This window comes from Psittacula echo (assembly GCF_963264785.1).
Source record: "Psittacula echo genome assembly, chromosome: 2".
Taxonomy (NCBI): Eukaryota; Metazoa; Chordata; class Aves; order Psittaciformes; family Psittacidae; genus Psittacula; species Psittacula echo.
This window is the reverse complement of record NC_137737.1, coordinates 15,436,671-15,461,825: the sequence shown is the minus strand read 5'-3', so window position 1 is coordinate 15,461,825 and position 25,155 is coordinate 15,436,671. Positions and strand designations below refer to the sequence as shown.

The 25,155-nt window shown below is 41.5% G+C and overlaps 2 protein-coding genes across 5 annotated transcripts in view; one reads left to right on the top strand and one right to left on the bottom strand.

Moving 5' to 3' along the window:
- Positions 1-11,101, top strand: part of IGF2BP3 (insulin like growth factor 2 mRNA binding protein 3) — a 115,823-nt gene extending 104,722 nt beyond the window's left edge. For all 4 annotated transcript variants that reach the window (XM_080611978.1, XM_080611977.1, XM_080611976.1 and 1 more), the window contains 4 exons: positions 3,804-3,878; positions 7,513-7,644; positions 8,946-9,059; positions 9,981-11,101. In XM_080611978.1, the coding sequence (XP_080468104.1) occupies positions 3,804-3,878; positions 7,513-7,644; positions 8,946-9,059; positions 9,981-10,082 (423 nt within the window). In that variant the 3' untranslated portion in view covers positions 10,083-11,101. The remainder of the gene's footprint in view (positions 1-3,803; positions 3,879-7,512; positions 7,645-8,945; positions 9,060-9,980) is intronic.
- A 5,318-nt stretch (positions 11,102-16,419) lies between these two features.
- MALSU1 (mitochondrial assembly of ribosomal large subunit 1) lies at positions 16,420-22,466 on the bottom strand (the record flags this gene model as incomplete). Its single annotated transcript, XM_080611282.1, has 4 exons — positions 16,420-16,625; positions 17,799-17,880; positions 20,127-20,305; positions 22,268-22,466. The coding sequence occupies 4 exons, from the start codon at positions 22,464-22,466 to the stop codon at positions 16,420-16,422; spliced, it is 666 nt and encodes a 221-aa protein (XP_080467408.1).
- Positions 22,467-25,155: the final 2,689 nt, after the last annotated feature.

Below are 25,155 nucleotides of genomic sequence, written 5' to 3'. Positions count from 1 at the left end.
TTGATTTCTTAGAAACAGACTTATGTCTTAATGATGCACTGCTTAAAGGCTTTCTTCTTACTTTCAGTAAAGTGAAAATTGGAGAGGCAAATTCCCCTTCTAAAAACAGCAGCACAGGTGAAATCTCCTACTGCTGTGGCTGCTCTTGCTCTGTTCCAGATGGATTGGTCTGGGCTGTGAAGCCCACATTGTTCCATGTTGAAGTGTGTATGTTTTAGTATCACCCATGAACTCCAGGCTTGTGGGGTCAGTCAGTTCTTTAGCATCATGTTTACCTCAGTCACCCTGATGCTTTACCATCCAGCTGTTAGTGTGTTGACAGCCCCAGTGTAGCTAAGAACAAGGTTTGCAGAGGTTTGAATTTTAGCAAATTTGGTGAAATCCTCCTTGGCTGTGTACAGGAGTTAGTACCCATTGCAATTGTAGGAAGGCCTTAGATTTCTGCTACTAATGTCATTGTAACTACAAGTGTCTTCTCTAGATGCTTGAGATTTTTCTTGTAAATAGCTAGTTCTGCTGTTCTATGATGTAAAGATAACGTTTTGGCCTAAATTAAAAAAGAAAAAGTTCTTTTGTTTCCTGTGCAGGAAAATGTCAAACATTTTCTTCTCAGTTCTCTTTCTGCTCAGATGTGGCCTGTTTAGTGAGTGCTATGGGAAGGATCTGCCAAAGGTCAAGGGTAGAGGGTTGGAAGCTGGCTATGCTGAGTTGAGCTTGGTGAAGCCAGTGAGGCTAGGCTTGGCTTGGAAGATGTTCATCTAAGTGTGCAGAGCAAAGTAATTGGGGAACCCTGATGAATGAGCCTTGTGTGTGGTTTGCAGAATGCCGATCCATTTACTGGCCAGTCAACCAACTGGCATGTTGCCCAATTCCATCCTTTGTTTAACAGTACATTACATAGTAGTTATACTACCCAGATGGTTTTCATTAGTAGAGCACTAATAATCATATTTTATGGGAAAAAATGGAATAGAAGAAAGAGGTGTTGATTTCTTTATCAAACCTATTTTGCATGGAGGTGTGATGTACCATGTGCATTTCCTCTTTCTCTCTCCTTTCCCATAGTTTGTAGCTATAAAGTGACATATAGAAGGTACTGCTAGGTGGAGAGAGAAATGTGAAACAATCTGGACATCCAAGAACCTGTCCGAGCTAGTTCTTTAGTTGGTCTTTGGAAGATGGTTTAGTGGAAAGGGAGTTTCCCATGCTTCTTATGCACCTGGCTAACAGTGGCCTCGGGCTGCTTCTACTGGCTGGCACCCCTCTACCCAATGCATTTAACATACCTGTATTAATTGAAATTCACTTAAGTTTGCTAAACCTCTGGTTGTCTTTCGTTCCTTCAGTAGGAATTAAGTAAAGAAGTTTTTGGTGGAAATAGGATTAAATGTCAACAGAATTGTACAGATGCAGGGTGTGCTTGCTAAATTGAGAAGTTGCATGCATGCATGCTTAGCAACAAAAATTAAAATGCACCTTCATGTGTAATCTGACAGAACAATATGGAGCAATGTGCTTGCTTCTGTGTGAAAGTGTTAAAGATAACAGTTAGTAGTAACTTATTAAAAACTTCTGAACTTCCCTCATGTTGACCACCTGCGCTTTATCATAACTTTTAAACAAAATAATAAATTGTGATCATCAAGGAATATATGCTTTTAGCTAAGGGTTGGAGAGAGTGCTGCCTGAGTAACTTTCAACTTGCCAAACTGCAGTAATCGTGCTTTGTGGAGGAAGTAAGTCTTTGTGCATGACACTGAACTTTCGAGTTGTGCTCTGGGTTGTTGCAGATGAAAACATTTTGCATCCCTATGTGCTCATGCTGAGCTTTGTAGATCTGGTGAAACTCATTAGCCACAAAGTAAGGCTAGATAAAATGCAGATGCACAGGGGTTCTGGTTAAGTCTGCAGTGCCCAGCCCATCATTTCAGAGGTGCATGTGACTACTGATGAGCTCAAGTTGTGTCCCTTTGCTGGGGGTGATTGCTTGATAATGTAGGCTTGGTGTGGGGCTCCAGCAGACTGAACTATTCAGCAAAGGAGACAGGCCAGAGATATCTGGGCTGCCTGCTGCCTACCCTGTACTACAGTGCTGGGACCTGTTGGGAACCATTGGGATCTCCTTGGTTATAAATTACTCTCAGATTAGCCCTTCCTGTCTCCAGAGGAGTGGGGAACGAGTGTTTTGGGTGTATGAAGTTGTCAGCTTGTGGCTTTGACATATGGAAGACTGCTTTTTTTTTCTGGTTAGGAATGTACAACTGTTTCTCTCAGAAGTTAAAAATGCACCACTTGGATGCTATTTGTATGTATATAACTTCTCCTTCCAAGAGCAGACAGACAAAATTAATGCTGAAGTCTCTTACGCTGACCCTTCAGATGTTGAAATGTTAGTCACTACGTGTTTCTTTCACAGCCCTCAGCTATGTTTTACTCCAGCTTCTGAGAACAGGACATTCTAAGATAAAAGCTAAGCAAGAAAGATTCCAGAACATTTTAACACATGTAAGATGTAACTAAGGCTTGATGGAAAATACTTGTCCTAAAATTTCAATAAAGGTACTGGTGTTCACTAGGAAAATATGAGCTGACTGAGAGGCAAACTACAGTGTCCATGTCACATGAATGGCAGTTATCAAGCTGAGATGTGTTCAGTCAGCTGCCTCCAAATGTGTCTTGAAATTTTGCCCCTCTAAAACAGTCGTGTTTCAAAGAATAAATGGGATTTAGTCTGTGCTTGCCCTTACCACAACGTCATGTCACATACATGTACTGCTGTAAAATGAACACGTATTTTTAGGTATAGCCAACTGGAATGCAGAAATCGCAAGAAAAATAAATATGCAAACCAGATAAGTAGTATGTAATGTCTTCTGCAACTGAGGGTACAATATGAATAACTATATAAACTTTTGTTGGCAAAATTCTTTAGTGAAAATGATGCATGGTGACTGGTAATTTGTCTGAAATAAGCTACAGCTGTTAAACATGAATAACATCCCTATGCCAACAGCTAAGTTGAAATCCTGTAGTGTTTAATATATTGCTCATTTAACAGTGGCTATTTAATACTAGATGCAACAATGGAAATGTCAGTTGTGATAAACAAAAGATTCATCCCGAATGTCAGAGGCCAGCTTGAATTATTTAATGCCGCTGAAGTCCAAGAACAGCACCCACAGATACTACTTTTGTGGTGACATGAACTGCTAAAGACCCTACAGGCGTCTCTGCCTCAGCTCTGGTGGAGCTTAATTTTTATATGGGTCACATAAGTATCTGTAGATAGAAACCCCTTAGAAACTGCTAACTCATTGCTCAGGACAGAGGGATCTGAATCAGTTTTGGATTTGATTAGGTACAACAGTAAAATGATCTTTTTTCAAGGGTACGGATGCAAACTTTTGCTAATGAGCAAAACCTGTTAGACTATTAAAGTTAGCAGGTAGGGATGAAAGTCACAGTCCACTAACCATATTCATCTTTTTGAAGGCTTACATATATACCACCACTCATAGACACACTTAAACGGCTTGTGAGGTTTTGCCATATGTGGATGAGTAGCTATGCTTGTAATTTTCAAAAGTAAATTTCCTTATGGTTTAGCCAATTTCTCTGTATTTCATTATAGCTAATTAATGCACTTCAAAGAGAACAAACCTGTCATGGCTGAAGTGTAAAGCTACTGCAGTAACGAATAGTTTTTCACTCTTGAACAGAATGTGAGACTGAAATGGGGAGGAGGTGGCTTTAAACTATTCCTTCAAAAGACAACTACCAAAAGCTATGTTTATCTATTCCAGATTGCCCCTGCTGAAGGACCAGATGCCAAGCTGAGAATGGTTATCATCACTGGACCTCCAGAAGCTCAGTTCAAGGTGCAACATATAAGAACTTGTCAGTCTGTAGTGGCCTTTGGACTGTAAGGAATACTGAAAACAAACCACTTGGTTCCAAGAACCAGTTTATTAAGAATTTTATAAACACTCAATTTTCATTCCCCTTTTTCTGAAAGGTATCTCGTATGAATGAGTAATGCAGTACTATCAGAGGCCACATTCTAGTCACCTGAAAACTGGTGCAAGTTTCATGTAGGTTAGAATCAAGTCTAGCATGAAAATAAGGCCATATTACATTCCTATTTTTCCCTTTTACTTACAAGCACAATAGTTCAGTCTTTCTAGTCTGTCTTAATTCATACAGTTTAGTGTATTTAATTGAAATAACAAAGCCAACAAGATGAGAGACTGAGTCTTACCAGGTTACTGTTGCGTGCCAAATGGAAAATATTTTTTGGGTAGCTCTACAGACAAATAGAAGATTTCTAATTGTATTTCCACTACAACTACAAGGAGATACTCAATGTGATTATCTCATTTGTGTTCAAATTGAGTTCTGGAGTGGCCTTCTGCCTTAAGTGCCAAGGGATAAATCTAGTTACCCCAAAAGGAGTTGACCACATTAGGAATTATGCAGACAGCTCAGTGCAGCAGTGGCCTCATCACAGATAAGGCTCAGAGCAGGTAGAAAGTCACTTGAGATTTCATGTCCTGGCATCATTCTCTTGCCTTTTCTTGTTTTTGTCTTTATATTTTTGCTTCAGGACATCTTGCAAGAAGGAGGTGCACAGACTTCAGGTATATCTAGAATCAGTTTCACAAATGCCTTTAGGAGTTTTGGAGCTGTATCAGGGCAGGTATTTTGCAATGGTAATGGTGAACTAGATGCACTTAGGATTATTGCTCAGTTATCACATGCATTTGAGAAGCCACTGAAGGCAAAGCGTAATTTAGAAGTTCTGCCTCCTTGAGGTTTTCTGTGTGCATGTAGGCTTGGCCGTATGGTATGTTCCATGTATGAGGTGCTCTTGTGACCTAGGATCCAGCACAAGGTCAGATTCTGGCTATGTTTCTTTCCATCAGGTATCACTCCATTTACTCTCAAGGAGTAATAGAACAAAATAGATTATAAATCTATATTTAGATAAATATATATTTATAAATAAATATATATAAACCTATATAGATTTATAATAGAGTATTATCCCTTATCCTGACTGTTAATGTGGGCAAAGGCTTGACCTCACTTGTCTTCCCTAAGATAGACTTGAAGTCCCACAGAGTTATTTTGCCAGCTTTTCTCCTCAACCTAGACCATGTAAGGAGGGAAACCTCCGTTTTCTGCAGCCCATACACTGGTTAAAACCGTATCAGTAGTTCACTTCTCTGCCCTTGGGCTTCTCCCTGCAAGGATAAATCAATGTACTAGGACAGCTGATGTTCCTGGGTGGTGCTGGTCTTGTGAAGAAGGGTTATCCCTTGGGGCTGTCTTCAGCTCCAGTCCTTGTAGGCTTTTACTACTCTTTGAGCAACGCCCTCCTGAGTTAGATGGACAGAAACAGATTCAGCCCTCTCTTTTATCACCACTGTTAATGTGAAGCATGCTTTACAGTCAGAGCCAAGCTTCGTTAGTGCTCAAACTCTGCTTAAGAAGGGTCTTCTCTGTCTTTGAGCATAAGGTATTGCTTGGTAGGCACCAAGAATCTGGGTGCGTAACAACTCGAAGAGCGGGAATAGCTGCTGCTCAGATAAGTAACTTGCTTTCAGAGGGGTGGCGTCATCCAGAGCCTGTGAGTTTGGCATCCTTTCCCTACTACATTGTATTCTGCTGTCTGATTCATGTCTGTGGTAGCTGCAGTGGCTGCACCCCTCTCTTCCTCAGCTGCAGTAGCCTGAGGATGTTGTGGTATGCAGTGCTATTACTAGCTAGGCAGTGGGAAGAGAATATGCCACTGTTTACAGCCTCTGCTGCAGTGCTCCCTAGAGTTTAGGTGTACCTGTGACAACAGTATTCAGAGATTACCATGTTGCCTTGGACCTGAGATGTGCAAGCAAAGTGGAATCTAGTCTAGCCAATGTACTTCAGCCACTGTTTTACTATAAGGAAGCTGCAGCCCAATTAGATTGTTTCCTTTCCTTAAAGACTCTTTTAAGAGCCAAAAGATTTGGGATGTTGGAAATACATTTATGACTTTAAAAAAGTCAACATCCCACCTTGTTCTATGACTCAGTAGTAATGCATGTTTCCTACAGTACCTCTCCTGCTGAGCCTTTCAGCTTGTGCAGGTTGTCAAGGTGTTGTGCACACAAAAAGTGTTGCTATTGAAATAAAAGAGCTATGCTGGTTACTGTCTGTCTCTAACAAATTTGGAAGTAGTTTCAAAATCTCCAGCTCAAGATGATGGCTGGGAGCAGTATTCTATCTGCTCTTCGCATACCCTTCTGAAGTGTTTTCCTAGAGCAAGAATCTCTGATTCTAGGGCTGTTGATGGTGCCAGAATGTGTTAGTTCTACTGAGTTTTCATATGGCTTTTCTGTGTAGTTACTTTCAGCTCCAAGGTCACAAAATGTCTTTCATCTTACCCATTCTAGAGTAGTATGAATTTTAGGCTGTTAGGAGATGAGCTAGAAATAAGATAAAATAATCTGCCACTATGTAAAATAATTACCGCATCATACAATCTTCTTGGACTTCACATATTCCATTACAGTAGTGGCCTGTAAAATGGTTGGATTTAGCATGCATGCATTGACAGGCTGGTGAGCATGATTTAAAGAAGGTGACAAAGAATCTGAACTGGAAAGGCTTTGCGGTCTTAGGCTTATAGTCTTTTCAGAGCATCTCTCTTTAGTATCTCAATAGAAATATTCTTTTGATCCCTCTAGAAGATGCAGAGTAGAAGCTTGGTTACCATTTATCACATTTATCAGATTATTCACTGATCAGTGACAAGGAATAAGGATATAAATGTGTTTAAAAATCCCCAAAGATTCATCAGCTTAGTCTCAGGGGACATTCTTCTTGCTACTTGGCACTTTGTGTTCCCCAGAGAAGGGAACTGTGTGCTGCTCGGAGTAATACTGATCCCAGGGTGCTGTTTAGATCTCAGCAGTTTGCTTTTTCACTTTAGAAAACTGAGCAAGCTCAGATTTGTTTGTTTTTACACAATGTGTTGCAATGGATTGTCAAAGTGACCTGTTTGCTCTAACTGGAGGCTTTATCCCATGACTTATTGGGGGGGGTGGGGGGTGGGGGGTGGCTTCTCTCTTTTTTCCCAGTTTAACATCCTTAAAAGAATGGGTTTCTGAGCCAATTAATTGCATTCTGTGTTTCTGGGTGTAATAAACGCTTCAGTTAGACAGTTTTTCTCTCCACCACTCCTTACCGAAGCGCGATGGTTTCTTTTAAAAGCTGTGTTTCTTCTGAAAAGCAGAATAATAATAATTGCTGTGAAACTGCTCCATGATTCCTGGTTTGTCATCCAGTCTTTAAGGTTGGGCAGTGGTGCTTCCTAGTTTGGTACAAAGACTTCTTTTAAAGAAATAGTTATAGCATTTTTTGAGGGAAAACACTTTGTCAGGGCTGTGTACTGAGAATTCTCCTTTCTGTGGACTTCCCTGCAGTTGGCTGGATTTCAGTAAGCACATTCTCTAACTGAAAGCACTTTTGCAGGCTCAAGGGAGAATCTATGGAAAACTTAAAGAAGAGAATTTCTTTGGACCTAAAGAAGAAGTGAAACTTGAGGCTCATATAAAAGTGCCATCCTATGCTGCTGGTAGAGTTATTGGTAAAGGAGGCAAAACAGTAAGTAGCTGAAATAATACTTGTAGTGTTGTTATGTTTCTTATTTCAGTGTATCTATATGTATAAGGCTTAAACATTCAGCTAATACCTAATCTTATGAAGTTAAGTTAAAGTGGGACTATTTTCTTTGCTGTACTTATTAAGCTTTGCTTTCTTCTACTGAGGAGTCAACATAAGCCAATCTCTAGCAAATAGTCTTAACAAAAATCAATAGACAGAGTCAGATCTGCAGAGCTTTATTGATATAAATGTAGTTCTGCTATTTAAAGTGAATATGTTTCCACTCAAGACCTGCTTCTGTGAACCTTAACTTATGCCAGATTTAGCCAAAAGATTTCACTAATCTCATTTAATAAAGATCAAATCCACTGTGCCTGAAGATGGCATTTCTGGTCACAACTGAATGAGAGCATAACTTCTAAATAATTGGTAGGAAATCAAGACATGTTCAGACCTCAGTGTTATAAAAACCTCTATTTTTGCTTCAGCTTAATTGATGGCATTCTTAGGCTTAGTTTATTGCATAAAATAACATCAGTCCTGAAGAGGTGCCGGTACTCCAGTATTTTCATATGGTTGTAAGTCAACAGCTGCCTGATACTTGCAAAGAAATGGTTCAGTCTTGGGTCTCCATCCTTGCGTGCAATGGGGTCTTGAAGTTAAGTGTCAGGAGGCAACATGGCCTTTTTCATTACTTGCAGTGGTGAAAGAGCTTAAGGGCAAACATCTCTGAAAAGTTGTTCATCTGAACAATTTTTATTGAATATTGCTATGTGTTTCTCAAATAAAATGTGGGTAAACAGGACAAAGACTCCAGCTTTACCTCTGCTTAGCACTATGGAAGCTGATAGGCTACTGAAAATAATCTGGATATTTCTGTGATCTGTTTGGACTTCTCCATCTTGTGGAGGTTTTTCAAGGAAAAATATATAAATACTTTGCCATTTTTTTCCCCTACATTACACACTGGATGAGTTTTCTGACCTTAAACTTGTAAACTTAACTGTAAACACTGTGGCATCTATTTGCTTTTTTAAGTTGTATATTTAACACCTTCTGTGTGTTGTATTTAGTCTTTAAAACACTTCCACAAACCTAGGGAACTGGGTGCTAATTTATGTTAGAGACACAAGAAGGCTCATCTTGCAAAGCACACACTGCTGCACAAAGATGGTTTCTGTTAGTGAGTTTCTTTTTTTAAACCATAATTTAGAGGATGTTGTCTCTGTGGTCAGCAGTATCTCTGAGGTTTGGTGGTTGTGGGATATGTTTGTTTACAACTTTCTACTATCTATTTATAGGTAAATGAGCTTCAAAACTTGACAAGTGCAGAAGTTGTAGTCCCTCGTGACCAGACACCTGATGAAAATGATCAGGTGGTTGTGAAAATAACTGGTCACTTCTATGCATGCCAGGTAGGAGGAACTGGAATGAACTTGTGCTGCCTTGATGTTTTCATGATCTTTCTTTCCTATCCATGTTCAGAGCCAAGGGACAGAAGACTCTTATGATACAGAAGGCACTGCTTGACAGGCTCCTGTAGTTGTCTTGCTGCAATAAGCTTCCCATGTGCTTGTGAGAGAGTTTTATTCCAATATTGCACTGTTACACATGTAAAACAGTCTTCTTAAATTCTCCAATTGATATATGTAGGCTCTGGCACTGCTAAAACTTTTAAAGCAAAAGAAAAGCCAGGTTGTGATGGGACTGAAATTTAGATGTGGGATAAAAGGTATCTCATAGCACCTGGCAAGGATTGCATCTGTACATGCAATTTGCTCACATCGCCCAATCTGTTGATTTAATACCATTAAGAAAAGGATCACAAGATTTCTTCCCTCACTTAACTCTTAGCTTAGACTGATTCCTTTTGATGCGTTGCTACAGGTGACTTGTTGTTCAGAAAGAAGGGGGGAGGGGGGGGGGGCTGGTAAGTCCTGTTAGCCTGACCTTCTGGATTCCCTGGTGTACAAAACAGTTGTCCACTCTCTGTTAAAACATTGGGTGTTTTTGTATCTCCAGAGGAGTAAAATGGAAGTAGCCTGTAGCTCCAATAATCTTGATGTTGGCAGTCACCTTTCTATGCTCATGCTTTCTGTATTACAGATGTGAAAACTGACTGTGCAGGTAGTTGTGCTAGATGGAAAAAGTAAAACAATTAAAACTTAAGTTGTGCATCCTGACTAACCCAGGTGTATTTTAACAAATGACCAATCTTGTCAGTATGAGGAACTTGGTTATTCCAGATTTTCTTACTCCCAGTAGCACAGTTGTAGACGGCAGTCACTGCAGCGCGGCATCATGATGGGTTGTTTGTTCTTCTTTCTGTCCTTCAGCTTGCTCAGAGAAAAATTCAGGAAATACTGGCTCAGGTAAGAAGGCAGCAACAGCAGCAAAAAACATTGCAAAGCGGACAGCCTCAGCCGAGAAGGAAATAAAGGTTTAGGAAATGGCCCATCAGAGACAGATGCCAGACCAAAGACAGACTGTGCGACAGAGAGACGGGTGGTGAGCACCTGTTGAAGTTGTATGCAGAAGATCCACCAAGCCAATCACCTGTTCGAGGACCAGGCAACCGTTGAACGCTGTCTCTGAGAATGTATTCTTTAGGCTCTCTCAAACTTTTGAAACCCAGCTTTAAAAATAAGGACCCCTTCACTTCCCTTTTGTTCTATTCTCACAATTTAACATAAACTCGTTAGTCTTTTTTATTGTTCTTATTATTCCCCAACAATTTTAGAACTTGGTTTAATGAAGCTTTCTCTTCTGAGTTCACTGGTTTAAAAAGTAAAAAAGAAAAAAAAAAAACAAACAAAAAAAACCCCACACAGCAACAAAAAAAAAAAAAAAAAAAAAAAAAGAAAAGAAAAAAAGAAAAACGAACAAAAAAAGAAAAGGCATTGCTCTTATAGGTCCAGTTGTCAAAGAACAACCACATTTGGCGGGTGGGATTGCGGGTGGGCTAGGGTTAGAGCAAGGGAATCGACAAGAGTTTAAGTGTTAGTCCCAACGTTGAAACAAGTGGCATTTTTTAAAGAATTTGGTTGCATTTTTACATAACACTGCCATGAATAACCTAAGGGAAGTGTTGAATGGTGTTGGCCAGGGCATAAAAAGATAAATATGCATTTTTACTAAACTACCTCAGGCATTTAGTACCTCAATGAGAAATTGTTCCTTTTTTGCTTTTTTTTTTTTTGGTATTTTGTATACTTTATAAAGCTTAATAGTTCTTGAGCATTTTATTTTTTTAAAAAAAAGACTAAAATTTGATCAGCCACCAGCCAGGAGTACTTACGGACTTATCGGGGAAAAATATAGCAGAGCACTTCTAGCTGCTGGCTGACTGGGAGTAAGGTGGGTAAAAAAAACAGGGCCTCAGGTTGGCTGAGGGCTTCAACACCATCATTTGTTTAAAGGAGAAAAAAAAAATTCAGTGAATGTTCAAAAGCTAGTGAATGACGCCAACATTCTGATAGCAGCAATGCCGTTTAGTTTTCTTTTAAGATGGGATGAAAAAGTTTGTGACGGTACTTTACTGGGAACAGGACAAGGAAGTGATGGCAAGAGGCTGGGGTTGGGGGAAAAAATTTAGAAGGCTGCAAGAGGCTGAATTTTTTTTTTTGTGCTACTTGATTGAATGCATGAACCCTTTGTGCCTTTGACCATCACTACCTAATAATGCTACATTTAACCATTTGCAGCCCATTTGGACTTTGCCATTTTGTTCAAAGAGCAAGCTTCATCTTCAGTTTGATAGAACACTTGATCTGCCGGAGCCTATTTGGGGCCAGGAGGGTCTCCGCTGTCTGCAGATCACATCATACTGCTTTCAGTTACCACGATGGGGGAAGGTCAAACGGTGTTTGATCACATAGAAAGATAATGAAAGGCTAAGTTTACATATCCAGCCGCTGTTATGGGCCACACTAAGCCACTTTGAAGGTTTTAAAAACTATTACAAGTTTAAAAACAAACAAACAAAACCAACCACCTCTCTAGCCTGGCTTATAATAGATGCAGCAGGATTTATGCACGTTCTGCAACCAACCATTAGAGGAGAAGAAAAAAAAAAAAACAAACCAACAAACCGAAATGTCAAAAGGCAGGGATAACAGGAAAAGTTACCAAATTTTTGAATTTCCAAATGTAATTTGAATGATGATTGTGGTAATAGTGACACATTCAAGTTTCTACAATAAACTTCAGTCTACCTCAGTTTAAGAAAAAGAAAAAACTAAGTATGTGGCAACACATGGTGCATAAAGACTGCTGTGTGTGTGTGAGTGTGCGCGCGCGCGCCTGTGTGTGTGGTCGACAGAGCCATGCTATTACCTCTGAACCTTTTTTTGTGATGTTTTTTGTGCATGAGATGATCAGAATCACCATGCTGCACTGATTTGAGGGGCACAACGAGCAAAAACATTTGTTTCATCATTTTGTTATCTACCTCTTAGGTTCATGTTGAAATAGAGGCATTACTACATAGACTAGATGATTTTCCCAAAGATCATTGTTGTACAGATTAGCTAATTTTGAAAATGGTCTGAAGTGGTTTTTTCCTGCATCTCTTCTTTACTAATTGGTTTAAAAACCACAAACTTATGTTGTAGTTTTAGCAAAGAGAAATGAGTTTCTTTTTTTCCTTTTTTGACAGTGACCTTCATCTAGCCTTTAGGAGGATAATGTTTTTTGTTCTTACAATGAATTTAAAATTACTGAAGTATGAGAAGTCATAGCGTTTTAATTTCTGTTGAGGCTTAAGTCAGTCCGACGTTCCTTTCTTAACATTTGAGAAGGATCTGACTTCATGATTTTCCACAAAAATGACTTTACAAATAGGTGCTGCATTTACATCTGCTGATTTAAATACTGTCATCTCTCGTTAAATTTCTAGACTTAATATGGTAAATCATGTTTTTCTTTTCAATTGAAACTTGGGAATATGGAGTATTTGGGAATAGCTAGAAAGTAAATACTGTAAATGATTTCAATATCCACAAAGTATGGATCATTTTTCATCTGTAATGTGCCCCCCAATGCAGCTCCACTTGCCAGATGCCTCTGAATGGAATAAAGAGTTTAACTCCTATCATCAGATAAAGTCGTGTGGTGTTTTTTTAAATTAATGAGGCACAGGGACAGACTGTTCTCAGTCTTTGTGGTACTTTGGTTGAAGGCGGTTTTCTGTCCGTAATAACAACTGGATAAGGATGAACAGTCATTCACAGGTATTCATTCCATAGCTGCCAGGGCAGCCATCAGCCAGGTTGCAATATTTGCACTTCCTAATACAAGCAGTGACTTCTTTCGCTTCTAGTTCATCTTCACCCTCCCATATAACAATGCCATGCAGTCTGTAGTACAACCTGTAGTCCATGGCTTCAGCTTTATGCAGTTCCCTGAGACTGGTTTGCTGTAGAAGGGATGCGTGCTTGACTGCCCTGACCCAGGGCAAACAAGAAGGAATCTTCAACAGGTTTGAACTGAGATCTGAATTGCAGTGGTTTCTGGGGGGCTGAGCTTTACCCAGATTACTTTTGGCATGCTCAGTGTGATGAGGCTGTGTGGTCAACATGGCCCTAGAAACCTGGATAGGCAGAACTAGTCCCACTAGCAAGGAAATCTGATCCAAGCAACCTATATCTCACTCCTACCACCATGCCTGAATGTACACCACTTGCCAGTGAGGTGGTATGGCCTCTCCATTTAGATCCTCCTTAACATTTGGAATAGAAATGAAACTAGATGTTTAAGTGACTGCTTTAGAATGAGAGAGAAGGGCTGGAGAATGAAGGAGTGTCATGAATAATGTAATTCTGTGTCTTTTGAAAGAGGAGTCGAAAACCAGACTTGTTTTCCAGACTCTTGCAGCCTCCTACTTGTCTTCACAACCCATTTTTTTGGGGGAGCAACCCACCAGAAAGAGGGAATTGAAGGAAAGATGTCTGTAGAAGACACTGCATTAGGGTATTGCATTTCACAGGGAACTCTTGGCTCAATTTGCCACACCAGTATGGAGCAATCTTCTCAGAACCAGCATCCCTGCCATTTAGGCAGCATAAGAAGTTATGCCTCCCTCGGTATCGCTGGTGCCTTTGTGACAGCTAAACCCCTGACTGTTTAAAGCATTTGCTTAATCATGATGCTTTTATTTGCTTCTAACCTTCCAAAGCTTTTATTCCTAAGCTGCAATTCCCAAGGCATGCGCTCTTTGTATTAGTTTCCACTAAACTAAGCATGTACGCTATGCAGGACAGCATGGTCTTGATGTACCAGGGCATAGGACTTCTAAAGGAATGTGAAAAATCATAGACTAAGCACTCGAGCTGGGCTGTATGTAGCAGATGTTAGCTCAAGTGATGGACAACCACTGCTTGATAACGAAGTTACTCAAATGCAGTGCAGGAATTCAGTGAAATGACTACTGAAGTTACACCTTGATAACTCTTTCTCCTGTTCATCCCATCATCAAGGGATCCTGCAGAGTCAAATCTGCACTTACCTCTGTAAAAAGGACTGAATGACAAATCTCCAGACTCACTGGACAAGCTGCTCTGCGTTTATTTCACACAGAAATCACCTGACCCATAGAACTGAAACCATTCCCAAATGTTTCCCCTCCAAAAGGGGTTTAATGTTGCACAATACTGATCATCTAAAGCAGCTTTAATTCCCAGATCCCACGTCAAAGGCTCCCTTGGGCACGCAGGTAACCTGGCTGAAGAATGGCAGTAGCTCAGTACAAACTATGACCGCTTCTGTTTAATGGGGGATGAGGCAATTCTTTTCCTGAGCCTGCAGTCCTGATTGTTCAATACCAACCAGTGACTGTTCCTCTTCACAATGTGCTTTGGCAGTAAATTCAGTTACTTTTTTTATTTTACTGGGTTTTATCTCCTCAGTTCATTTTATTTTCACTTTTGTCTTACCTTACAGACTACCACCTCTTTGCAGCTGGAAGAGTACTAACCTGCTCCCAGGGAAGCTGTTCCCTACCTTTTTCTGTTCTATTCTGAGTGCCCTTTTTGTTACAGGAGACTGTATGTAGTTCCAGTTACTAAATATGGATTCATATAGCTGCATAATGGTTGCTGAGCCTGCCCTTATTCGTCTAGCATTACTTATCTTCAGCCACAGCAGTAAAAGGCAAATTGTTTTGGGGAATGATCCAAAGTTACTCCTACATATCCCTCCTAGGAGGAAATGCCTGATTTAGAACCCATCACTCTTAAGACAGCCAAGGTTATCTTTCCCCCATGTGGATTACTTACAAATATCATGAAGCATTCATGATGGCATTCATGAAGCATGATAATATTTCTCTGCAGTCAGACTTGCCACCAGTACATTTACTTTGAGGGCAAAGATGTTTTATCTACCTGCATAGTTTAACTACATTTAATAAATGGTCCTTGTTTAAATTGCAGAACTATCTGCTGCCTGGTACTGAACAGCAGGTGAACTCAGGGGCAGTTATTCCTCAAGGAACAGGGAGTAGGCACAGCAAGAAAAAGTGACCAGTCAGAAATGAAGGAGAAGGTTGGTTAGTTGTTTCTTAAAAACCAACCCGCCCCTTCCCCCTGAACACCACAACCATAAGCAGGAAAAACAAGGTAACTTTGAGCATCACAAAAAGCAGCTGATGTGTACGGAACAGATGCAGACAGGGCCTTCCAACTATTTTGTGGTGCTGCAGGGGGAAAAGTGATTACCCTCAAGATCTACTGTTCCCATTTCCTGATGTACAGCAGAGCAAGCTTCTCCAGAAGGAAGAGATCCTAATCTAGTGACACAAACGCTGTCCTGTAGTTGAGAAAAGCATCTTGCTTTACATAGACAAGTTTTGTTACCATCTTGAAGCTCTACTAACTGGTTATTAGACTGTGCAGCAATGAGACTAAGAACACACTGCGCAATGACTTGTGGAATTGCTGAAGAGACCATCAACAACAAATAATGCTCAGTGACAAAGGGCTTCCTTTAGAGCTGCTTTTGCCCATCTCAGAGGAGCTGGAGGTTTCCAGTGTCATAGTACATTGGCTTAGTGTCCTTTTCCAGAAACTAGGTGAGAGGAAAACCAGCAAAGGAGCCAGCTGCACACTTAGAATGAGCTGAATGTTTTAACATAAAGACAAGGAACTGAAGCTCTTCAGGGCTGTGGTTTTTTATTACTGTTATTAAAACCAGATTGGCCTTGGCTGAAAAAACTGACTTACTGTTTTGTTAACTCAAGGCACATTTATTTGTCACTGCTGCTCTCGGCTCATGTGCTCAGTAACACCAGTCTGTTTTTCCTCCTCCAGAGCAGAGCATGACTTGCTTCATCTTGATCAGATGCAAATGGCTTAATACCAGAAGCCTCATCTAAACTGTACTATTTCACATAGTTTTATCTTGCATACCTCAAGTCTTCTTGCATTGCTTCTACAAGCAGGCCTTTCAAAGAAAAGCAATTACTCTAGAGGCTAAACATGAGTTTCAGGGTAAGGAGCTTAAGCAGCTCTTTGCCCTGCTCTTCTCACTGCAAATTCCACTGCAACAGTGACTCCCCAGGAAGCTCCCTTATGATAGGATTCCCTCTTTGACATTTTATGGCTGGAATCAAGGTTTCCTTTCCAACCTCCAGGATACTACGAGTGATCATATTTGTAGCTTGTTCAGAACTTTAGCTAGGTACATTCAATAAATAGACTGTTTTGCACTGATCAACTGCAGTGACTGCTAAGTCACTAATGAAGCCTGTATGTGCCACTCAGACCCGTGCAGGCACACTCATTTCTCTTTCCACTCAACAGCTGTATGAAGTTCTTTCTCCAGATGATCGCTGTTGTTCGGAGTCAGTCTAAAGATAAAGTCTTCTGGCAGTGACTGTGAAGTCATCTGTGCCAACTGGTCATCATAGGAACCAAGAGTCCATAGCTTCTCCAATTCATAAACCTCTCGTGTCTCTGGCAGCATGAAATGCACCACTATGCTACCTGCACAGAACAGAAATTCACAATAAATTAAGGTGAACTGTAAAGCACTACTATGTTTCCAGCTGCACAAAGAGCTCAAGTCTTCCAACCCCATTCTGGCTAGACGTAACAGGTCAGCTGATGGAGGTCTCCTCTTACACCGCTGATTCCAGTTCTTGAACAGTGTTAGGAATTGGGTAGTCCTTTAAAAGACTCTAAGAATACAGCCAAGAGAATGAGAGGGGCAACACCCTGGTTTAAATTAAAATGCTTTCACAAGACTCCAGACCAAAGAAGTTACAACTTCGAGGGGACAGAAGGCAGTAAGTAAAAAGAAATTTTACTTGGAAGAGTCCCCTGATGGCCCTTCATCTTTCCTGTATCACCAATAACATTGAGCTATAGCCAAGGGAATTTCCTTAGGTGTGTTGCTCACGCCTCTCAGGTAGTTTTTAAATGAAATAGGTCCAGACTTTGACATAATAAGATTTTTCTTACAGGTTTTCATTAATCCTGTGCAAACAGTAGTAGAGAATACTAATTCCAGTATACTTCTAATGCAGTTTTTTCTGGTTATGCCCTTAAATTTCAATTGCTTTTCAGTTAAATTATAAAACCCATTAACAGTAACGTAACCAAGGTTTAATGTCACTGGCTGCAGTGTTCCACCCACCCATGCTTGCTTTTAAGCAGAGCTCACAGTGAAGGAGAAATGCTTTCCAAATGCAGGCTTCTATGTTTGTGTAGAGAGCTTCATGTTTGTAAAATAAACAATTAAATTCAATTTCTTAGGACTGATGTTTTGCCACATGTCATGGTATGATCTGGACAGAGGACAAGTCTTGTTCAACAGGTCACCTTTAAGGCAGCAAGCAAAGAGCCCCACTCATCCAAAGAGGGATTACATAAATCCAAGAAAATTGCCTGCAGTAGCCTTTCTGTTTCCATCACTGTTACCTTCAATTTATTAAGAGCTGTTTTAGCCACATGAAGAGTAGTTACTGCTTTCTTCTCAGTGCCAATGATCTTCAGTGAAAAATTATTTAGTACCACAATGAGTTCAAGCAACAACTGGGACTGCAAAACAGCGGAGTACTGTGAACTCTCCACAGCTATCAGGGCACGTAGTGAGATGCTTCCTTCAACAAAGAGCTCATGCAGAACTTTCTATGTGTCAGATTCACAAATATTTACCAAAATCAATGCATAGCCAGTCATCTGTCTCTTTCCCTTCAATCCGAGTCTGAGGGTTGCTTTCTTCTTTGCGATACTTGTACTGAGAGAAGAAACAATAGCAGAAAATTAAATACATAATATTTACTTAAAAGCACTCAAACTTAACAGACAAACTGACCATGCTGAGTTGTCTAGAGTCGTCTTAAGTCTTCAATGGATTAGAATCATGTTAGCTTTGGGATCTGCATCCAAAACAAAAATCCCCAAACAAACCAAAACACTTGCAGCACTTGAAAACAAGTACAGATTTCTCAGTGGAATTTAGTATCAAATCTAGAATCCTAACACTCAGAATTCCCATATCTATCCATGAATTTTACAGGTGCCCATTTTTTCCTCAAGATGAATATTGAATACAACTGCTTGGCATTAAAGTAGCCTTTCAGTTACCTGTGGCTGCCATTACCACTAATTTTATTTCCTTTCAGATACTTTTCACATTCAGATACCTTTTACATTGGCTAGTTAAAGATGAAGAACTGGAAATGCCAAGCTTGCCCTCTTCTCAGATGGAAGGATGTGGGAAGAAAACAAGTTTCAACCCATGTCATGAGGAAGGCATTCAAAAAAACCTCCTGTCTCTTGAATACATGCTCTCAACACTTACTGCAAGATGGGGAGCAAGCATGACCAGCACACAGGTTTTCAAGCTATGAACCACTCTGTGTGTGGGGGAGCTCAAAGCACAACTGCAAATGCTCAGCTAGAGCAAAGTGGTTTGTCCCATGTGCAACATGGTGGCCTTCATATATGACAGCCCAGAGGCTCAGCTCCTCCCACCTGGGCACCCCCCCAGACCTAAAGGAGTTTGACAACTAGACACTTTAGTATTGTTACTTTCAGATCTGGCCATAACCTACTTGTTTCTTTACAAGAAGCATCAATAGAAAACAAAATGTGAAGTCAACTGCATCTTCACAGAGCTCCCTTATTCCAATTTCTACTTTAGCTGAAGCAGTCAAAACCAAATACTGAAACTTTTTTCAAGCTGAAATTAAAAAACAAACAATTATTAAACCAAACATTTATTTCAGCACAAGGCCACAACCAGCACACAGATTGAAACTGCATGGCTGCTGTCAATCCTTTTTGCCAGGAAAGACACGATACAGTGTAACAGGTTGTAACAGCATGGCTGGCTAGCAAATGAGTCCCACTTTACTGGAAAAGCAATTCTCACAAAATGCCACCCACCATTCCTGCTCCTTCCCATACAGTGCTGGCTGCTGGAGGACAGCCTCAGTCTGCAAACCAGAATGGAGAACTTTTAAAATGTAATTCAGAACTAGTTCACCTTCCTTTCAGTTAGCTTGTGAGATGTCCTCAAAAGCAGGTAACTGTCAAAGACTCCATGAAAGTCTGCTTAAAATACTAAAGAGTGCTGCATGCACTGCCATCAGCTATTTAAAAAACAGGCATATCTCCACTGCAAGCTTCCTTCAGCCTTGTATTTAAAGGCTGTGTAACGGTGAACAGATTACAAGAAAGTCGTGTTAGTTTCTTCCTCTAACATGAAACCAGATGGAACTGGTAAGCAGTAGCTGGGACCTTGCTATTTACAAGTTACTGCAAGGAAAGCAAGACCTCATGCTACACATGAGCACCTCTGCTTTTTAGTGTAGATCATGCATCACCATAATGGTTTAGGTACTGTAATGGTAAAGCTAGCCTGCTGCCTGCCAGCACTCCTGAGCACCTGCTCTACTTTACATCTTAAGGTTCAGCTTACTTTTTGCCTAGATAATTTTCAAAGCCAGAAAAGCTTGGCCACTCCTGAGTGCTTGCTCAGGCTTCCCAGGTTTCAGGATGCCCAGGAGGATGCCAGGTCTCCCCAGCAGCTCTGCCCTTGCAGAGCTCCTGGTCTGGGGCAGATGGAAAGCTGTCAATGTAATGCTAGCAAGTTATGCAAGTAACAGAGTACCTATTCATCACTTAAATTTAGTACATTCAAAAATCATGTTAATACAACTTCTGCTTTCTTGAGGCAGAATTTTAGTTTGGAAATTTCACATCACTCTTGTTCAAGCCACCAAATTGTGCTAACATCATCACTGCTCTAAATACAGAGAAGTCTGGTTTTGAAACATATTCTCTACATTTTGTGTAGTAGCACTACAGAAAAACCAGTACTGTCAGTCGCTAGATGCATTCAGAACTAAATGACATAAGGATAACTTGTTTCATCTTGTCTGGTACACCTCTATACGTGCAATCCTGAGAAAGTTCCTGTCACAGCATTTAAAACCATTCCCAAAACCCCAGAGAGTGCAGGGGGCACTGTCTTACCATTTTCAGCATGTACTGTGCCATTGCATGGAGATGTCGTGTTGAAGATCCGCTGACGATTATGAAATAATCACAGTATTTGACTTCTGGAGGTAGGTGGATGACACAGATGTCTTTAGCATTTTCCTGCCTCAGCAGAGCTACAACAAAGTCAATGTTGAACTTGGGAAGAACGGTATCTGGAACAGACAGAAAAAATAATACAGTGGCAATTTATCTTTCTAATTGCAAAAATCAATCACTTCAGAAGATATCAAATGGCAATGGAGTGATTTACAGCCTAAGCCGTGTTTGGTCTGACAGTGACAACGCAGCACGAACCTCAGATTTTTAAAAATCGGTTTTAAAACCACTGAAGTTGAGAACTAAGCACCCTTCTGGTGTGTAACACTACCACTAGATACAGCGGTTAGCAAACATCAGGGTTTCTTTTAGGTAACTTATCTCTTGTTGTTAGTACTTAAGAGTCAATGCTATCATGAGCTATTTCTCAATTAAAACCAATGAAACCCAACTACTTCAACAGACATTATTATAACAAGAGGAAAAAAAGTCAAAACGTTTCAGAACAATGCTTGTCAACAGGCCTGTGATTACACGTGGTGATGAAATTACTCTCAAACTGTAAGTAGATTAAATCAGTATATTGAAAATGGAGCTGATGTGATGCTGTGTTGAGGAACTTTTTTTCTTCACCTGAATAAAGCCACTTCTTTTTCTTTTTCCCTACTCTCTTCTGCCACAAAGGATCATGATATTGTAGACAAAGCTTTAGTCCTTCAACAGTTTAAGCAAGCCAGCTTAGAAACTAGTAAATTAGTGCAACTACCTTCTGTTCACACCATGAAATCCGTTTAATTCTAATTTGTCCTAATTAGGTAGATGCGACTTGTGTGCATACTGAAGGCATAATTTGAATCTGTCAGCAATGCATGCCTGCACTATAAAGTGAACGTTAGTGCAGCCCAAGCATCAGCACAAAGCCAAGCTTTATATTTACCAATATAAAGAAAAAGCCAAGCAAAAGAACAATAGCTACATATAATTACATGCATGAATAGGCATATGAAACTGGATCAGATCTCTGTAAATGAAGGCCTTTGAGCTTAGGGACTCATGCACTCTTTCAACTTTTGCTGTGGTCACACATGCAGAAAATTAGCAGTGGCCACAGCTCCTCCAGATGCAGTGGTTACAAAAGTTAAATATTTGCCTGGTAGCCACATGTGAATTCTCCAGTGCCTACTTAGGGAATGAATGGTCTAAACAACCCCAGGCACACTCCACCACACTGAATGCCATGGTCAGATCTGGCCCAGAGATGTGCAGAGCAGTTACAACAACAAACCAGCTCTGTGCACACAATGCTTATACCCATAACCAGCCATTCTGCTACTATAACTGTTCTCTGTACCAGGTAATTTTTTTGCTAGTGTACATCAGAGAATCACACCTCCAACTTGGTATCACTGCCCTCACATAAGTTCCTGTATGTATCCACACACAGGCTCAGTCTATGTTAACTGCTGACTTCCTGCTTTATAGCGAGCCTTGGGAGGCAATGCTGGTCCAGCACAAACGTGACCCCCAACGCTGTGGTGTCAGCTGAGGTGAGAGCGATTCCATCGCACCAGGCACTCCCAGGATCCTCCCATAGATGCAGAATGAGATTCCGTGTGTCCCAGTTACTTTATCCCGAGGCGTTACGTTTAGCATAGGGCACCATTTCACAGAGCTGGAAAGCACAGGGCAGAGATGAGGGCCTTCGGGTCGGCGGCCCCATTTACATTCCGCTTCACAGCCATGCCTGGGCCTGACAAGCCAGGGCCTTACCTCCAACGGAGGCCGCAACATCGCGTTAACCAGAGTTTAACACCCGCTGGGTTACAGGCTATGAGGGCCCTTGAGCAGTGCCCTACTATAAGGGGCGGGCCCTCTCGACACCCGCGCTCCCTCACCCGCTATGAGGAGCTGGCCTGCGACAGCCCCCTGAAACACCTCCAGATCAGTGAAGCCAAACAATCACGAGAGAACCAAACCCATAAACCTAGCGGGATGTTAAACGCACTGTGTCCGGTGTCGCGCACCCCTGCTTTACCCCGTCAGCTCGCCCCTCCACCGCCCGGGCTAGGCCGCCCTACCTGCCACCTGAGGCCGCTCCGCCACCGCCCCCAGCGCCCCAGCTCCTCCTCCGCCGCCGCCTGCCGCGCCCCGCGCCGGCGCGCACCCCCCACGGGGAGCCCCTGCCACCCGGCGGGGCGGCTGCTGGCAGAGGGCAGCCCCCGCCGCAGCGGAGACGGGCCGCAGCCCCCGGCATCCCGCCACCACCGCCCGCCACATGCCCGCCGCCGCGCTCCGGGGCTGGGACCCACCCCTTCCCCTCATGCCGCTCAGCGATTGGACAGCGGAGTGACGCCCCTCGCTTCTCATTGGCACATCTTGACGTCGGTCGGATAGCGCTGCTGGGTGCGCAGTGCGTGTATTGAGGGGTGGGTCGCTGTCCGTTCTGTGCCTGTGGACCCGCTGCAGGCCGCGGACGGCTGGGGCTGGGGCTGGGGCTGGGGCTGGGGCTGGGGCTGGGGCTCGGGCTCGGGCTCGGGCCCGGGCTCGGGCTGGGGCCCGGGCTCGGGCTCGGGCTCGGGCTCGTCCCCGTTTTGCGCCTCTCGTCAGTGTTTTCTGAGGGTGTCAGAGCCACGAGGCGGTAAAATGGGAGGGTCGAGGGGAAGGGCCGGTACCCGGACACGGGGAACCAGCGCTCAGCTTGTTGGGAAGCTGGAAAGGAGCAGACGCAGAACGTGGGTACGGCCGTACGAACCCCAATCGCCGTATCCCAGTTCAGGCCTTGTGCGCACCTAAAAGGGTGCAGCTGGTTTCAAATTGATACATTTTCTCTGGGAAAGTGTTCTACATTTATAGTTCTCACATAGTGTTCATGGGTGCAGGGCAGTAGTGTTGCTGTATTTGTTTTGCCTCGGAGGATGTTGTCAGGGGTTAAAAGGCTATGACCTAGGCAAGTTCACGCATTTGTGTTTACAGTGAGTGAAACGTGTTTCCCTCCACCCCCTTCCCCAGAGATGCTGGTTTTTACACTGTCGGTAAAATGAAAGAGTTACTGTTCAGCCTCTTTTACCTCCCTCACTGAGTATGATGGTAAAACGATAGTAGTAAGACTTAAAAGGCATAATTGTGTGAATTGTAAAACCTATAGTGATAAAGCTTTAGCTTCAAAGGAAATTTGACTAAACTATGCAAGACTGAAATTACGCTGACAGGCCACAGTGTCTGGATGTCTCTTACAAATTCCTTCAGGGGCTGGTCTTCAGCTTACAAATACTTCTGGTGAGAAAAAAAATGTTGCATCTGATGCGTCTCTTAATTGTGTGCTATAAAAAGTGGTCAAGAAGAAAAGGAGGGAGGAACAAAAGAAGTGGTTTGAAATGGTACTTCATTTTCAAAGTAATCTTTAGCAAACATGTTAGCCAGCTAACATTTCCATTTCTCTTGGTGACATGTTTGAAACAATGTTCTTTCTAAAGATGATGTACATCTATGTTTGATGTCCTTTTTTTGATGTTATGCCTCCAGAGGGAGTGCCTGAAACCTGTCTTGTAACATTTGCTGACATTCACAAATCTGTTGTTTTAACAGCTGTTCTTGCCTTTGAAGGACATGAAGTTCACTTGTATCCTAATCTGTTTTGAAACTGAGTTTCTCAGCTGTCATCTGGTTGTTAAGAAAGTCTCCTCCTTCCCAGGTTTGTGGTGGTGTTGCTCTGAGTACTGGGGAGGCTGCAAAAATGGCTATTTAACCAATAGTACCAGGTGTTCGTAAGTGAGCTAAGACTAAGGCAAATCTAGTTGTGTTTCTGGAGGTAGATACTGTTTTGATTGGTAATTGGACAACTTATCAAGTTGCTTATCTGACAGTATCTCTTCCTGAGACAAAGGAAATGTACTCTTTAAAATCATTAGATGGTTTATTTGTCAACACAGCAGTTAGATTCCATTGTATAAAAGTGAAGATGTAGGAAATGGAAGTTACAGCTGAAAAGGCAAAATCAAATTACACAAATTCAATATTCCCACATGATATTTAAAGGAACACAGTGCAAGCTATTCTGTATACTTAGGTTAAAGGATAAAGTTCTTAAAGGATGCCCAAAAGCTGTTTCCTATGCAAAAGCTTAAGATGTCTCTGAGCTCCAAACATGCAGTGTTTTACCGACACAAGATGCTTTCTACACATAGCCTAGGTCGGTGGTAGCCTGCATCAGCATGACTGTAGCATTATAGCTGTGGCCGATTTAATTTTTTCATGCTGCATTACAGGTCATCTTAAGCTTTCCACTAAACCCCTGTCCCGCCTCAAGCTAATACAACAAATACAAATTACAGTAATTCCTGTCAGCAGTCTGGCTGATAACAGAGGACATAACATTTGGGCAGTAATTTTTGCAGGAAATGTGTTTTCTGTTTAAGTCAGAAAGTGGTTTTAAATGCTCAGTTATGGTTAGACAATAGGGTGTTATGTGGAAGGAAGATGGAACAATGATGACTGTGGTGCTGTTAATAATATAACTGAAATGGCCAGAAAAGAATATAAATAATTGGAGAACCAAAATGATAAAAGAATCTGTTGAATTTTAGAACTGAAGAACTAATCTCACAGGTATGATAGAAGCTGCATTTTTTTTATATCCTTAAGTCATTAAAAGGTGTCCATGCACTGGGAAAATGGTGGTGAATACTAGATTGAGATTAAGAATGATGAGTATTTGACAGGTCTGCTAAGATACCAGGAAAATATGTTTATGCTTATATATTGCCTGAGGACCTAAGAACAATATGTATTGAGATGTGGCAAGTAAATAAGCTAATTGTATTGAAGTATAGATCTTCAAAGAACTCAGTGTTTAGGAATGGATTGTGTAAGGTCATTTGCCCCTCCCAGTTGACAATTAACTTTGTTTTGATTATAATATTAACAGCAAAGCTCTTACAGACAACTATTTAAAGCATTTTTGGTCTGT